This window comes from Protopterus annectens, chromosome 9.part0 (genome assembly GCF_019279795.1).
Source record: "Protopterus annectens isolate FY-2018-M chromosome 9.part0, PAN1.0, whole genome shotgun sequence".
NCBI classification, from domain to species: Eukaryota; Metazoa; Chordata; order Ceratodontiformes; family Protopteridae; genus Protopterus; species Protopterus annectens.
The window spans coordinates 1,059,844,308-1,059,860,820 of NC_056743.1; the positions used below are offsets into that span (position 1 = coordinate 1,059,844,308).

The following is a 16,513-nucleotide window of genomic DNA, read 5'->3' on the forward strand; positions in this document are numbered from 1 at the left end:
TTCTCTTTTTGTCCTGATATCATAAAGATGCTCGTAAATTCTTTGCTTGAGCATTCTTTCACTTTTCCCAACATAAAATGAGTCACATTTTGTGCAGGTGGCTAGGTATATAATACCCTTTGTGTTACAATTAACAAAAGAACCTAATATTAATTTCTTTTGTCTACTTGGTAAATATATTGACTCTCCAATAATGAGATGTGTACAGTAACTACACCTTCCACATTTAAACAATCCTACTTTTCTCCTAGTACCATTTTCAAATATACTGTCATGTGTACCCTTCTCCATTATGTTCTTGATATTGGCACCTCTCTTATAAATAAATTTTAGTTCATTATCAAAAATGTAATTTAGGTCAGATAATGTAGCAAAGTTTTTCCATTCTTTATCAATAACTTCTTTAACTAATCCTGATTGTCCGTCATAAGTTGTAATAATACCTGTTTCATACTTAGTGCCACTATTTTCATTGTTTGCCTCAAAATTTATACAGGTTTCACCTTTACCTAAAATAGGTGCAAACTTACCTCCTCTCTCATTGGACACCTCATTACATAACTGGTCAAACAGTTCACCAGGACAGCCTCTATTTAAAAATAAACTTTTCAAATATCTGCATTCCATATTGAAAGTACTATCATCTGAAGTCATTCTACTAAGGCAAACTAATTGACCTTTCAACACACTTCTCTTTTGATAACTTGGATGTGAACTGGTTTGTCATTAAACTGTTTGTGACACAGTCCCTGGATTTGGTGCTTTTTCTGTTTATATATACATTATATATATATATATATATATATATATGTGTATGTATGTGTATATATATATATACACATACATACGACAAAGAGAGACACACCCATGTATATACATACACTAATAACAAATCAAATGCAAAATAGCTTATCTGCCCATTTTCTAACTGCAATAACGGCCCCAAAGAGTGGGCATTACAGGGAACTAATGGGCCTTACATGACCTGGGTGGTCCATTTCTTTCCTTGCAATGTCCACTCTGTCAGACATTATTGCTCATTTAAAGCACAATACAATGTTAATCTGTCATAATAGAATGTTTGTCTTGTGCTTTATCACACCCCCAGGCAAAAGTTTGTGAATGTCTTAAGCCACAAAGAGGATTTCTGCCCAGTGCTCTGAATGTCAAAGTGAAAAAATACAATGAAGCGCGTGTAAAGGCAGGAATAACTATGACTCTCTTAAGGTAGCCAAATGCCTCGTCATCTAATTAGTGACGCGCATGAATGGATGAACGATATTCCCACTGTCCCTATCTACTATCTAGTGAAACCACAGCCAAGGGAAATGGGCTTGGCAGAATCAGCGGGGAAAGAAGAAGCTGTTCAGCTTGACTCTAGTCTGGCACCGTAGTAATATCTTTAAAGCATTCTGTTAAATAACTGCATTAAAATAGTTCCATTAAAGCATGACTGAAAAACTTTAAATTTCAATTATTTGTAAAGGGTGATGCCTTATTACATACATACAAGGTAGTCACTGCCAATCCTCTTCCACCCATTTTTACATGGGGATGGGGTGTTGCATCAACAGCCGTCAATGTGACCAAAGCATTAGTTACACTTTTATTCATTTATTTTACTGAACAGCATATTATACTTTAATAGCTTTCTTGCCAGTTTTTATCAGGTACGAAATGAAACAGAAAACTAACAGTTATGCTGTCATGTTTGCTTTGCAATTTTTTCGCTTGTGTGCACTTTACTTGTTTTTAATGGATTTGTTATGTTAGTGCTAATACACTAAATGAAAATGATTCGGTTTAGTATTATTGGTAGAAGTATTTTTTAATGATACCTGAATCTCATTTTTATTATGTGGCGGGTGGCACCCCGCTCTCATGCACAGGGACGTACTTCTGTCATCTTGTTCTTATTACACCAACACAAAGTCACTGGACCTCATGCAATCATATAACAAGTGCAACTGCTAGAATTTTCACTGGCACATTGCTCGTGCTTTCGATTCTGACTATATGGTCTTTGACTAAATCATCATCAGGAAATTTATCTATTCTTATTTTTACTTTTAGTTTGTTCTACTTAAGACATGATGAAATTGTTTTCAGACTAAAAGACAAAGATGCTTACTAATATGTCTTGCAGTTTCTCTCTGCAGAGATAAAGCAGTTGTAAGGCATGTTTGCATTTTTCATGTCTTGTTTTCATCGCTACTATTGTTTGCCAACACTATTATTATTATTATTATTATTATTATTATTATTATTATTAATATTAATACTACTATTGCTATCACTATAGATACCACCTTATCCAGGATTTGTTATATTGCCTTATACCACCTGCTTGCTGGCACACACTGCAGCTCCCCTTAACATTGCAAAGGATAAAAAGATACTGAAAATTTAAAAAAAAAATCAATTATTAAATCTAATCAAATGTGCTAACAATAAAAAGTGTGTGATGTAACATGTCTACAATGTCTAAAAAAATTATCTTTCAAACAAAGCTACAAATACTTTGTAGATGTACTGGTAAAGCTAGAAATACTTTGAAGTTGCACTAGTAAAAACATTCATTCCTTCTAGTACTACTAATGCATACACAGGCTCTGTTACAGTTACACCTCAAATGCTAGAGTCTAGTATTTAGTACACCAAACAATATAGAAGGGCAGACTATGGAGTCAGTGTTACTTTAAGTTTGTCTTAAATGGATACCATTAACAAGCTGTATACACTTACTATGTCGTGTTTTACTAGGACTACATCTCAAATTTCCATTTTCAAATTCAACCTATTAAGGGCAGATCACAAAAGAGTACTCTTCCCAGGTTAATGCAAGCAAAGTCTACTAGCCAGTAGCTGAGCCCATTAAGATGGAATATGAGACTTTTTGAATATCTGTTTTCAGGCAAAGTTTCATGGAATTTTACTCTCACCCAATTGTTTTGCATTCACCCAAGGTCTTGGGACAAAACCGGTCGTACTGATGTGCGACCTCCTGTATTAACCATATACATTACAAGTTACGGTTCAGAGTTCAAAGCCTTGAGACGCACCTGCTGTAAGATCAGTTCCTGTTGCTGCTGATATAACTGCTGAGCTCGATCCTGTTCTGACTCGCTGACAACTCCTCTCTGGGACTCAGGGCACCTAGGCGGAGTACCACTCTGCTGTTTTCGCACCTCAATTACTCCTTCTCCTGCTGCATGTTCATCTGGATCTAGCTCCTCAGAAGGAATTTGATGTAAACGTCTTTTTTCACTGGATTTCTTCATAATCTAAGGAAACAAATAAGGAAGCAACTGCATCACATTTAAGATGGTGCATAATCCCACCAGTGCTTAGTTCTTCAAGATGACTGTGTGAGACATTTAAGGAGACGTATTTATTTATTTCATTTTCCTTAAAGCAGGAAAATCATACAACATATGATCCTTTTCAGGAGAAACCCTGACAGTAAAGCAACCACAATACATTTCTAATGTACCATTATAGAAAAGGGATAGCTGTTATGTAATGCAGGAGATAACAGAAGCATTACAGAAATCTACCTGAATCAAAAATCACAAAGTAAATGGATGCTACCATGTAGTTAAATACAAAGAACACTCAAGGCCAAAACTGACTAAGGCAAACTATACTAAACGTGCATAGAAATCAAATTCATAAACTTCAATACAAGTGAGCTGATAAGTGTGATTCTCAAGTTATTAAAACAGAGGATTTATAAACTATTCCCATCAGGTAACAGAAGATAACCAGCACCAGAAAAGATGTCCTCATTTTTAGGTAGGCTTTCAGTTTAATTTTCAAGAAGGATTGGAGTACACTCTTCTTTACACCTTCAAGGAGCAAGTCCCAGGGATTATTTTTATCTTCACACTATAACAGGAATGGGAATGAACAAGTTACAAACTATAAATTAGTCTATCGTTGCCTTTAAGTACATTTGTGCAAAACATGTAGATGGTGGCATTATAGAAAGAAAAGGACCATGCCTGATTTCAAGGAATTTTATTATGTGAAAGTAGGAAAGTCAGTGGCTGGCAGAACTATTTAATCACATACTGGCACAGCAGACTTTCATTGAAGGAAGCAATATGATCAGACAAAGATAACAGCTACTCTGACTTTGCACAGTTTCTACTTGATATCCAGCCAATGATCTGTCATATTGCAAACCAAGCATGTCAGGTAGTGAGAAAAAAAAAACGTTAGGCAGTAACCCAATTAACTACAGGTTTACTGCAGAAAGTCTGCACAGAGCTGCAGAAGGATGACCAGGTGCCGGCTGCAGCCTAGGACGTAAAAACATAAATGGACAACCAACCTGCAGGAGATGTGGAGTTCCAATCTGGCCTGAGTAAGTTCCAGAAACAGAGACTATTTACAGAGCACTTCCTTTTAAGGCTTGCTGTTCCTAAGTTAGGAAATCAGCAAGGAAATGATTGAAAAACATATCCCAGATCCCAGAGTGGAATCAATGTACACCTGGTATCATTTGGAAATCAGATGCCAATGGCTAAGTCTGTAATTTTTTTTTTAACACATGATCTTATATGAAATCTAATAAAACATAAAGCTGTCTTATTGACATTAACCATAGGCACATAGATGACATAAATCCTGCCCCACAGACAAATCTGACAGGGAGAAAGAGAAGAGTTAAAAAACAGAATATTAAGTTCTCTGAATATTAGTATTTTGACACGTTATAGAAGCATAAAGTTTATTTTACATATAATAAAAAACAACAATCAACATATTAAAAGGCAAAGACAAGTACTCAAGTGCCATGGTCAACAGATTATCAGTCAAAATATTGGGACTGACAAAAGGGATTACTGATGCATTTTCTTTGCAAATTATACAATAGTGTCTCCAAAAACAGAATATGCAATGTGATATTGGCACAATAGTTAAGCAATAACCTACAACTGGGTGTAGGTAAAAGCAGGATTTACCTACGGCTGACATGGATTGATGACAAGGCATCATATATTTGGACTTTTCCTGATGAAAGTTGCAGTCTTCTGTCATAGCATTAAAGAATAAAGTCAGTAAATGATGAGGAATGTGTATTTCAGGAGGTAAGAGGTATGCAATGCAGTTTCTAGTAGAAATTTTCTAGCAAGTGAAGGTGTTTTTTTTTTTTTTATACAGATTAAGTTCCCAGCTAATACTGCCAAAAGGACAGAATGAATGGAACTTGTTCCTGTGAAGGAATGTTGATTTACAATGCGCATGCTGACTGAGGTTCCCAATCGGTGCATGCAGTTTTGAATGTTAATGCGTTCTCATTGTATAACTAGTAATAACAATATATGTGATTTTAACATCCATTAATAAACTTGGAAATCAGGCATTCCAAGTCTACAGTGCTACAATTTTCATGTGCTGCACTTTGCCCCCCCCCCAGAAACATACCTTACGTTTTTAGAGTTTTAAAAAGGAAGACGAATAAATTCCTTCTCTCCTTAACTTGAGAACAAGTCAAATCAAACAAATAGTATAGGGTACAGTATTAGGCCTATTTTTAATAGTAACTCTCACCAGAAACTGCAGTTATCAGGCATCTACCAATCTCCATGGGTGCCAATTAACTGATAGTTTACTGTAAATGGGGCCTTAAGAAAATTAGGCTACTGGCTTCTGAATAAAGAATAAGTCATTCCAAGGGCTTTCAAATACCTAACTATTCCCTTCCTCTGTTCACTCCCCTAATTTCTATGTATACTAACTCTTGAGGCTGTGCGGTCTCAGGAAAAAATGGAAAAGGTGTACAACAAAAGTAAATCTCACATCTTCCTTCTGATAGATCTGCACTGTTTGTAGTTAAGTAAAGTTGCAATTCTTAAGCTCTGTTAACCTAGAAGGTCACTTGGAAAAGGTTCACGCCACACAAAAAAGTGAAGGAAAACAGAGAAAAAAAAACAATTCCAGTCATCTTCCTTGTAAGTCAGGCTACAATGATTTGTTGTACATTTTTTGATGTAATGGGCAAAGAGTTCTGAAAAGGGTTGCCACCCTTGGAACAAGCAAAAATCTGACTAAAGCTCTGCCTATCATCCTAGTATTTCAAAAAGCAAATGTGCATTACTTCTCTTTCAAAATGAGTACTCAAGCTCTAGCAACAGTTTCGCAGAACGAGAAATAACATGCTGAATGTAACAGATAAGCAAATGTATAAACATGCTGCACAACTTAAAAGATACCTGTACTGCTGCTTTGTCAACTGGTAAGTTTCTTTGAACTATTACACCTAGAGAAGAATGGGGGTCTAAAAATGATACTGACAAAATGAAGACACTATTTCCTGTAATGTGTACTTCAGAATTTTCCTGAACCCATATTTTAGTCATAGCTATAATATTATTTATAGGGACAACAAAAAGAACAATGTAATTTTACCACAGAGAACAGAGTATAACTGGAGGACAGATCTTTTTTCACTTTTACAAAAAAATAACACTCAAATCTTTTTGTGTACGTTTTCTAAGATGCATTGTAAAGAAGAGTCTCTTGATTAGACAAAATGCAGGGATCATGTGACAAGGCACCAGTTGTTGTCAGCTGTTTACAAAATGTAGGGATCATGTGACAAGGCATCAATTACTGTCAGGCTTCAGCTCTGCATCTCTTCCTTACCTGTTCCTGCTGCGTCTGTTGTTTAAGCCTCTCTAAGAATAACGCATGCTGTTGTTGCTGTGGAGAATAAAGGTGATGCTGTAAGACTTTTGAGTTTTGGGGCAGTGGTTCAGAGCGCGTTCGGATTAGTGGCTTGTGGTTTCCTGGAACAGTAACAACAGGATGTGCATAGTGGAAAGGTATCTGTCCAAGACCTAGAATGTAAAAAAATATATACAGTGTGTTTACTGCTTCTTGTTTGCATTTCGTCATTCTTATCACCATTGATTCGCTTTGCTTCTTACTCAGACCCCTTGCCCACCCACCGAGACATAATACGATTATGACACCCACAGTTCTTCTCTGGCTTCAAAGGTTTGATTTCCAAAGAAGGCACATACAACACTGCACCTCCCTGTGAACAATGACGGATAGTGGTCAACACAGCATCTGAAAATACTAGCTTAACACCCTGCCAAGTCAGTGTTTTTCCAGATAATATAAACCAATGCCATGTTCCCTAAACATATAATTTTATCATAAATATCCAAAATCAACAACAATAAAGCTTTTACAGAATAAGGACTCAAAAGTGCAACACGTTTTAACACACCAATCATCATCATCATCTTTCGGCTGTTCCCGTTAGGGGTCACCACAGCGGATCATCTGTTTCCATTTCTTCCTGTCATCTGCATCTTGCTCTGTCACACCAACCACCTGCATGTCCTCTCTTACCACATCCATAAACCTTATCTTACGCCTTCGTCTTTTCCTGTTACCTGGTAGCTTCATCCTTGGCATCTTTTTCCGAATATACTCAGCATCCCTCCTCAGCACATGTCCAAACAAACGTAATCTTGCCTCTCTGGCTTTGTCTCCAAACCTTCCAACCTGGGCTGACCCTCTAATATACTTATTCCTAATCCTGCCCACCCACGTCACACCCAGTGCAAATCTTAACATCTTTAACTCTGTCACATCCAGCTCTAACTCCTGCCTTTTTGTCAATGCCACTGTCTCCAACCCATATAACATAGCTGGTCTCACAACATTCTTGTAGACCTTCCCTTTCACTCTTACTGGTACTCGTCTGTCACAAATCACTCCTGACACTCTTCTCCACCCACTCCATCCTGCCTGCACTCTCTTCTTCACCTCTCTTCCACACTCACCATTACTCTGAACTACTTGATCCCAAGTATTTAAACTCATCCACCTTCGCCACCTCTACTCCTTGCATCCACACCATTCCTCTATCCTCCCTCTCATTCACACACATATATTCTGTCTTAGTCCTGCTGACCTTCATTCCTCTTCTCTCTAGAGCATATCTCCATCTCTCCAGGTTCTTCTCCACCTGTTCCCTACTCTCACTACAGATCACAATGTCATCAGAAAACATCATAGTCCACGGGGACTCCTGTCTGATCTAGTCTGTCAACCGGTCCATCACCATTGCAAATAAGAAAGGGCTCAGAGCTGATCCTTGATGTAACCCCACCTCCACCTTAAACACATCCGTCACTCCCACCGCAGACCTCACCGCTGTCACACTACCCTCGTACATATCCTGTACCACTCTTACATACTTCTCTGACACTCCCGACTTCCTCATACAATACCACAACTCCTCTCTAGGCACCCTGTTACATAAAATGCAACACATTACCACAATGTCCTGCTCCACATGGAGACCCTAAAACATTATGAAAGTTTCAGTAGTTTTTTTTTTCCGTTTGTTAAATGCTGTTTACAAGATCACTATAAAATGCCAAAGGGTTACTTTTCTTGATTTATTTTAATTTTCAAGTTAATCATGTATAATAAAAACAGAAGCATATATTTTGTATGATTTCTTGTGTTATTACCAAGACACACACACACACACACACACACACACACACACACAAATCACCTTCTTTCATCTGTCCAAGACAGCTACTGAACAGCCAAAGTACAACCTACATGTGGAACTTGAACATTTCATTATCGCAGGCCTAAAAAGTGAAGAACAGGACACTGCACAATGCAGACAAAATCAAAAAACAAAATTGCATGTACACAGACTGCTCATAAATACCATCCTTGAGAAATGTACATCATGGAATACCTTTCTATTTATGCCTGGGGCTTTTAACTATGTAAGCACAGAAGACAAAGGCTTTCTGGCTATAACCAAAGGGAATACATTAGAAAGACAGAGCATGGTAGACAACTGCAAATCCAATACAATAATGACCATTAGATGCAAGGTGGACAAATGCCCACTGCACAATATATGCAATTTACAGACATGAACATTCTCTGCTATGTTTTCATTTTTTCGAGATCAAAGCAGGCCATAGTTTCTTAAGGTTGGCAACTGATCAGTATAGAACACGTCTTCATAGGCAGAAAGAGAAAGGTAACACAAAAAATGACAATCTAAGGCTGCACCCTTTTGTGTACAAGGTTGTCCCTCTTTCTCTCTCCAGTAAACTCAATCTCTGAAATGGAATCCAATAGAAGATACATCAGCCAGATTAACTTCCCAGGGAACAAGCCAGTCATAATTTCATGCTTCACCCCTCACTACATCATTATGGTCCTATATGAAACACTGCATGCAAACAAACAATGCTAATAGATTATCAGCGTCCCTGTGTTTCCCAAGTGAATATATTTGCAGTACATCTGTTGCACACGGAGTGACTAAATTATGCTCTTGGAGATGAGAAATGGTGATATAAGAATACAAGAAAGTCAGCCTTGTTAAAGTCCTCTGAGTTTTAGCAGCTCTCAGTGTTGACTCAATACTTACCAGGAATGGTTTGGTCCAAGATGATTAGGCGAGGGGACAAGGGGCTGGTGGGATCATGGTCGAGTCCAGCTGAGACAATTACTGGAGTGTGGGAACTAGCCAAAACTGGGCCATTCAAACCAGTAACTCGGGATGCCCTCCGTTCAGCATCTCCCTGAAAAAGGGCACAAAACAAATAAACATAACCAACCAATACAGTATCTTTTTTAACATACAAAACTGGGCATCATACATTGGATGAGGTTTCAAAAGTCCAAGTATGTCTGCAAATGTAAGCACATCTCTTTCCCTGTTGCTACTGAATGTGAGGTGCTGTGAAATATGTACATATTGAGAAAATGCGCCGCTGACAGCATGCACTCATATGTAAATATGGACATATGTGTGCATGCATATAAACATACACGTACACGTGTGTGTTTATATATATATATATATATATATATATATATATATATATATATATATATATATACTGTTATATTTCACTATATCTCACACCCACTATATCAACATACACTACATCACCCACAAATGGATGAAACTCAAGACTTCAACACACCAAGCACAATCCTTGGCATATGCAAAACTAACAGAAAAAAAAAAAAAAGGAAAAAAAACTTTTTTTTATGCAGGGTGAATCCCTCCTCACTCCCTTCTAACTGCAGTCTTCCTTCAATGAACTAGCAGTTCAACAAAACAACCATCCTAACTAAACATCTGATACAATGAAAGTAAAACAAAACGCACTGCACTCATATAGCTACATGAGTTTTTTGTGTGAACGTGATACATACATATTGACTGTATGCCACATCAAGGAAAAAACTTTCACTGGAACTCATTCTGATGGAAGAATAACTGAATAGCCAAAACACTTAAAAGAAGACTACACTTTTGCATGAAACATGAGAAATAATGTAATACTACCATATGCTATGTTATCCATGCTACACATACAAGTTCTTACAGATAAACTCAACAGATATTATGAAATAATTTTACTTTTTTGGGCATGCACAGAAATGTGATTTTCTAGGTGTGTGCACATGAATCAGCAAAACCAACTGCCATTTGTTAAGAGGTTAAAACACAATTATGAAAACTGCATACAAACAAGCTGAAATATATAACCATTCACCTATATATAAAATGCTGAAATTTAAAACAAAAATTAAATACAACTGATACCTGGATATTTTACCTTTATCCATTAATCTTACAGCTTTGACATTTTATCATAATTGCCAAGCAGTCCCTCATTTTGGTTTGAAACTAGAATACATTTTAATTTCTAACATGTACTGGGAGATTCCAGTGCAACATACCAGCATGTACCAGTTGTAAAAAAAGCCTCTAAGATGTATGTCTATTGACTGCGTCCCACTGCAACCAAGTAAGATTTGTCTTTAACTGCAAGACACATTAAAATGACACTGCATTCTCTCAGTGGAGCACAGCAGCTAGATATTCTTTTATTGGTGTTGTGCAGATGTCAAAATAGTGTTTAAAGTAGTCTCCTGGGCACTACCGCAGAATGCAACATGGACCTCTTAATCCATTCTTGTGCCATAGTTCTGTTCTACATTCCCGCAGATAAGGCCTAAAGCAAGTGGTGGAATCCTGGAGTAGCTGCTCTCCTCTTGGATTCTGGAAAAGTTGTTTGACCTTATGTTATTTCCTCTTCTCTCTTAACCTCTGCTATATCAGCAAGTTGAGTAATCATGTGTTTTGCCATACAGCCAATAACAATCTTTCACTCTAAATAACCTTACATTTTAGATGACCAGACTAAGGGAATATCTCAGCGTCAAACTCACTTCAAATTATTAGACAGACCCCAACCAGTTCATAACAGATTGTAGTTATACAATTTCCTCTGACAAAATGGCATTCATGCCTTCTGTTAAGAGTATAATGACCTGCCATAAGCTGTGAATAAGTATTAATAAATGGATTTGGCTTAATGTATAGTAGTACAGTTGTAACAAATGCAGCAGCAAACATTAAAAGATAAGTAGATACGAGCATCACTCCTACTGCTGTATATCCACACAGCAGAAAGGAGTTGTAATGCTTAATGGCAGCATGTCATAAAGGATTAAGTGAAACAGCAGCACAGATCTGGAGGTCGGGTCTGAGGATATGTCTGCATACTGCTGAGTCTTAACTACACTAGAGCTGCGCTCTGAGTAACTTCATGTGATTCTTATACCCTCAACCTTCTTACTATGCAATGTTGAGCATAAAGCTTCACATGTCAGCCTTTAAAATTGGCAGATCAATTTAATTTGGTCTTATGTAATGAATGACATATAACCAAAATGTCGGTTGGCAATATTTAAGAGTCCCAAGAGGGTGATGACCTAAGGCAGCTATATAACACATCTTAAATACTGTCTCACCTTCAATACTGTTACTTTGCATGAAGTATAAATGTACAACAGAGGTGAGTGCAACAGGGGAAGGAAGAGTATCCTGTTATGGTGAGCAACAACCAAGTTGTTATATCAAGTAAAGAGGTGCAGGGGTGAATCCTTACTATGTGACAAGGTTTGACGCTGGTGGAAAGCCCCCAACACGAAGGAGTATTACATTACCATGTAACTGCTAGTTTGAAAAGTTGCTTTTTGAGCAACATACATTTTGAATACTGTGAGATTACGACCTCCAGCCAGGCTACATGCAGATAAGATTTCAATAATAAGCAGTGATTTTCAAAAAAAACAATAATTTTTAAGACCAGATTAACAGACCTACTGATAAACACCAGAAATACACCTACTATCCATCTTACCTGTAAAGTCCACTTATAGGACAAACAAAAGTACAACCAACTGTTGAATTATAACATAAGTGTTAAAAGCAGGTTCTTCTGGGGGAATGCTACACTTCACTCTCTTCTTTGCCATCAAAATAATTCCACAACAGGCGTTCATGTGATATCAACATGAGTCAGGTTCTGCAGAGGTTTGAAGCAGCTTCCAGAAGGAAAAGATATTTCAGAAAAAGAAAACTGTACAAGCAAACAAGTCATAATTTAAAAACAGAATGAGGAATTTCAGAGAAATGCAAGGCAGCATTTTCTTCACAAAAGGGTGAAAAGATGGTTCCGGGCATGGAAGTGGTTTTGTAAAGAAGCTAGTGTGTCAAAAACACTAAAAGAATATAAAACTCCAGGGACTGTCGCATAAAAGAGCTAAAGAATGATTTTCAATTAGAAAAAATATGAACATTTTTAAAACTTTTCTGCCTAAAACCAGAAAGCTAATAATTGCAACATATGGGCCTACCATGCAAGCAAATCACTACATAGGGCATGACTATCTATCACCTTCCCACTTTATGTCAGAGGGGAACAATACCAATTTACACACTTGCTATGACCTATAACCTGCTATTAAAAGCACTTCAAGAGAAGCACCAGTCTTCATATGATTCAGAACTGAAACAGGAACTAAGGAGCACAATTAGAGAACTTTACAGGAAATGTCTGCCATGGGAAATATAAACTGGTTTCCTTGTAAACCAAAGATGAATACTTCTGGAAAACTGCAGCATATGACTTTCACACCACTTTTATCACAAAGCCATGAGACAAATGGCGCTGTAGAGTGTAGGAGGTGATAAATGTCATCAAAAGGTAATATATACAAATTCCTGTTCCTCTCAGACCACTTACCCAAACTTTGTTACGGCAGTTCAATTCTTAGCAACTATCATAAAATGAGATGAAAAATGCATATGTTTAAAAGGCTACGAGAAATCTTATTTGTAATGTTCTGCTATTATTTTTTTCTTGTGTAGAGAACAAACTTCACCATTACTAATAATGAATTAACTGTTAGATATGCCATTTCATAAAAAAGGAGCTGTGGTTCAGTGACATCAATCCACAGTGAAACAGGAAGAAGAAGGGATCAAAGGACTGGGTACTCAAATGCTTCCAAAAGTACAAATAACACATTATTATTATTATTATTATTATTATTATTATTAACCAGACAAGGAAATACCAATACATGTGACTCAGTATAGGTCTGTGTCATGTGTAATCTGCTACTGCATAGCCTAATTTCTAGGAAAGATGAAGCAAGACATAAGTTTGGGAATGAAATCCATCCAAAAGAGGACAGCACATGCATAGATTATTCTGTGTCACACTGGTAGTCACATATAATAGCTAAATGGAGACATGAAGTCCAATAGCAAAGCTTAAAAAAATATTCGCAATGCCTGCAAGTGACATTTTTGGAAAGGTTTAATGTGCGTCTTCCAAGGCATACTTTAATGGAGACATTTTATGAATCATAATGCAACTATTAGTTGTGGTCTACAACCAAGTGCGAATCAAGTTCAGTACATAAACTCTGTATGCGTGTTTGTGTGTGTGTGTTCATGCATGTGTGTGCGTGTCTGCACGTGCATGTGTGTGCACACAAGTATGCATGCATTTGTCTGTGTTTGTGTGTGCACACACATGTGCCTGTGTGTTTGTGTGCCTGTGTCCATCTGTGATTGTGACAAGTGCCCACATATAAAAAGATTAATGAACATATGTTGTTGCTGTTCAATCGGCTTTTCCTGGTTAGGGGTCGCCACAGTGGAACTCCGTTCCGCTAATGATTGGCAGTAGATTTTCACAGTGCTGAGCTGCCAGCTCGACGCCCGACCTTCAACGAAGGCACGCCCATTCACACGTCTTTCGAACACCACTCGACCGCGGGGAGGACATGCAGACTCCACACAGAAGGCGCTCCAGTGCTTGCAAATACCAAATTTGGAAAGGGTGAATATATGTTTCTTCCAAGGTGTACTTTAGTGAAAACTGTTTATGAATCACAGCTAAACTGTTAACTCTGGACTATAAAAAATAACAAACAAACTCAACAGGTTGAATAAACAACTCAAAAGTTATGATATACGCCCCAGAGACACTGGTGGTTTGGCTCACAAACTTTTAATAATCCAGAAAAAGAAACAATTTTAATATCCAAAAAGTTCAGTAAAGTTTATAGTTTTGGTCCCAAAACCAGGAACTTCATCAGAACTTATATTTCACTATTAACTCATTACCAAATTTAAAAACCACGCTAATGATCACATGAACCTTCCCAACCAATGACATCCAGTACAATTATATATTTATTTTTGCATACAAATTCATGTTTCTTTATGTCATTGGTTGGGAAGGGTCATGTGATTGCTGGTGTGGTTTTTAAAGTTGGTAATGAGTTAATGCTGAAATACAGGTTCTGAAAAAGTTCATGGATTTGGGAAGGAAAACCTAAACTTTACTGAACTTTTTTAATATTACGATTATTTGTTCATCTGGGTTATTAAAAGTTTGTGTGCCAAGCTGCCAGTGTCTCCTGAGAATATTTTGTAACTTTTAACTGTGAACTACAATCATGTGTGACACCAAAGTTGATTACACAAAGTGTATAGTGTGTGTTTTGGCCAAAAAGGCCAAACAAGTGTTGTCTGAAAGCTTTCAGTCAACTAGCATTCAGACAAAAAAAGTTTCCATAAACGTTTCTGTTCCAGAAGCATATCAGCTCAGACTTTCACAGCAGACTCACCATATTCTTGAGTATCTCCTTATTATGGCTACAGATAGTAAAATACAAGCAGTGAAAATGTTTCTAGTCCCTTTAATATTGTATACAGATCAGACACATTTGTATCAAGCTGGGAGAAGTTGTGGACTATAATTAACAAAGAGTTGAAATAATTCATTGGGAGGGGAGGAAGGCAAAAGTTAAGTGGGGTAAATTGATTCACTCCAGAAGCATTTGATTTAGGATTGCCCAATTTGAAAGGACAATTTAGAGCTTTGCAGTTAAAATACATGACACAAGCAAAAGGTTATAAATCAAATAGGAAATGGGGTGATTGGTGAAATAGGGGTGGGTTTCAGGAAGTTATGAGAAAGCAGGATTTTTGATGCAGGACCTATAGGGAGAATAAAAACTAGACACATTATTAGATTCATAAAGTAGTAGAAAATATTTTAAGAACTAAGCTAACACATGAATTGAGAAAGGAGATTTTACTAATAGGGATGACTGCAAGTAGAGGTATAAAAAAGGCAACATGATGCTGTGGTTTCCTGTAGAAAGTTAGCAAAGGAATCGAGGTATTGGGAGCAAATAAAGCACAGTTGTATACACTTACCATAAATGTAGATGTTCCGAGTGTATTCACTGTTTCAGTCATTACATTTGGGTTATCCGCTTGCAGGTAGCCCTCAGTCTGCCTGATTAACAAAGTCTTGGGTCCTGCGTCAGTTGCTGTCCCTTCTTCCATGACGTCATGGTCGTCAGGGGTATAAAACATGCAGCCGACGCCATTACATCAGTTTTTCTTGCCCCAGATGTCAGGTGCCCCCCTAATGGGGAGCAATTAAATATAAAAGTACAATGATATACCTCCAACAAAAAAGCAAATACACCAAAAAGGCTTTTAAGCATAGTAAAGGAAAGTAGAGGTATAGCCAAAAGAAGTTAGGGGGATGGAGGAAGGCTAACCAGGACTGCAACAGTGAATATACTCGAACATCTACATTTATGGCAAGTGTACACAACTGTACTATTTTCTTAGTGTTTCACTGTTGCAGTCATTACATTTGGGTAGATTCCCAAAGCTGTGGTTGGGAGGAGTAATTTAGACAGCATTAGGACCAGTTATAAGGCCCTGCAAGACTGCAGTGGCAAAGCCAGCTCTGGATTTAGAGAAAATTGGCAAATGGTAATGCTTGGTGAAAGTATGTACAGAACTCCAGGTAGCAGCTTCTAGGATGTCCCTGGTAGGGACGCCTCTGAGAAAGGCTGAAGAGGTAGATGCAGCCCTGGTGGAGTGAGATCTGATCCCCTGGGGAATAGGTTTTCCATTGTGCTTATAGCAGAAATGAATGCAATGGCCTATCCATTTAGAAATGGTTTGCTTTGAAATAGCCTTCCCCTCTGTCCCTGCAGCAAATGCTACCAGCAGTTGTTCAGATTTCCTTTGAGGTTTAGTCCTATCCAAGTCAAATCTGAGTTGTCTGTGCACATTTAAGGAATGCAATATCAGTTC

General features: G+C 37.6%; 1 protein-coding gene across 2 annotated transcripts in view; it reads right to left on the reverse strand.

Annotated features, from left to right (window-relative positions):
- HDAC7 (histone deacetylase 7) overlaps positions 1-16,513 on the reverse strand; it is a 1,116,899-nt gene that overhangs the window by 211,325 nt on the left and 889,061 nt on the right. For both annotated transcript variants that reach the window (XM_044083872.1, XM_044083871.1), the window contains exons 9-11: positions 9,437-9,590; positions 6,655-6,848; positions 3,063-3,284 (exon numbers count right to left, since the gene is read on the reverse strand). In XM_044083872.1, the coding sequence (XP_043939807.1) occupies positions 3,063-3,284; positions 6,655-6,848; positions 9,437-9,590 (570 nt within the window). The remainder of the gene's footprint in view (positions 1-3,062; positions 3,285-6,654; positions 6,849-9,436; positions 9,591-16,513) is intronic.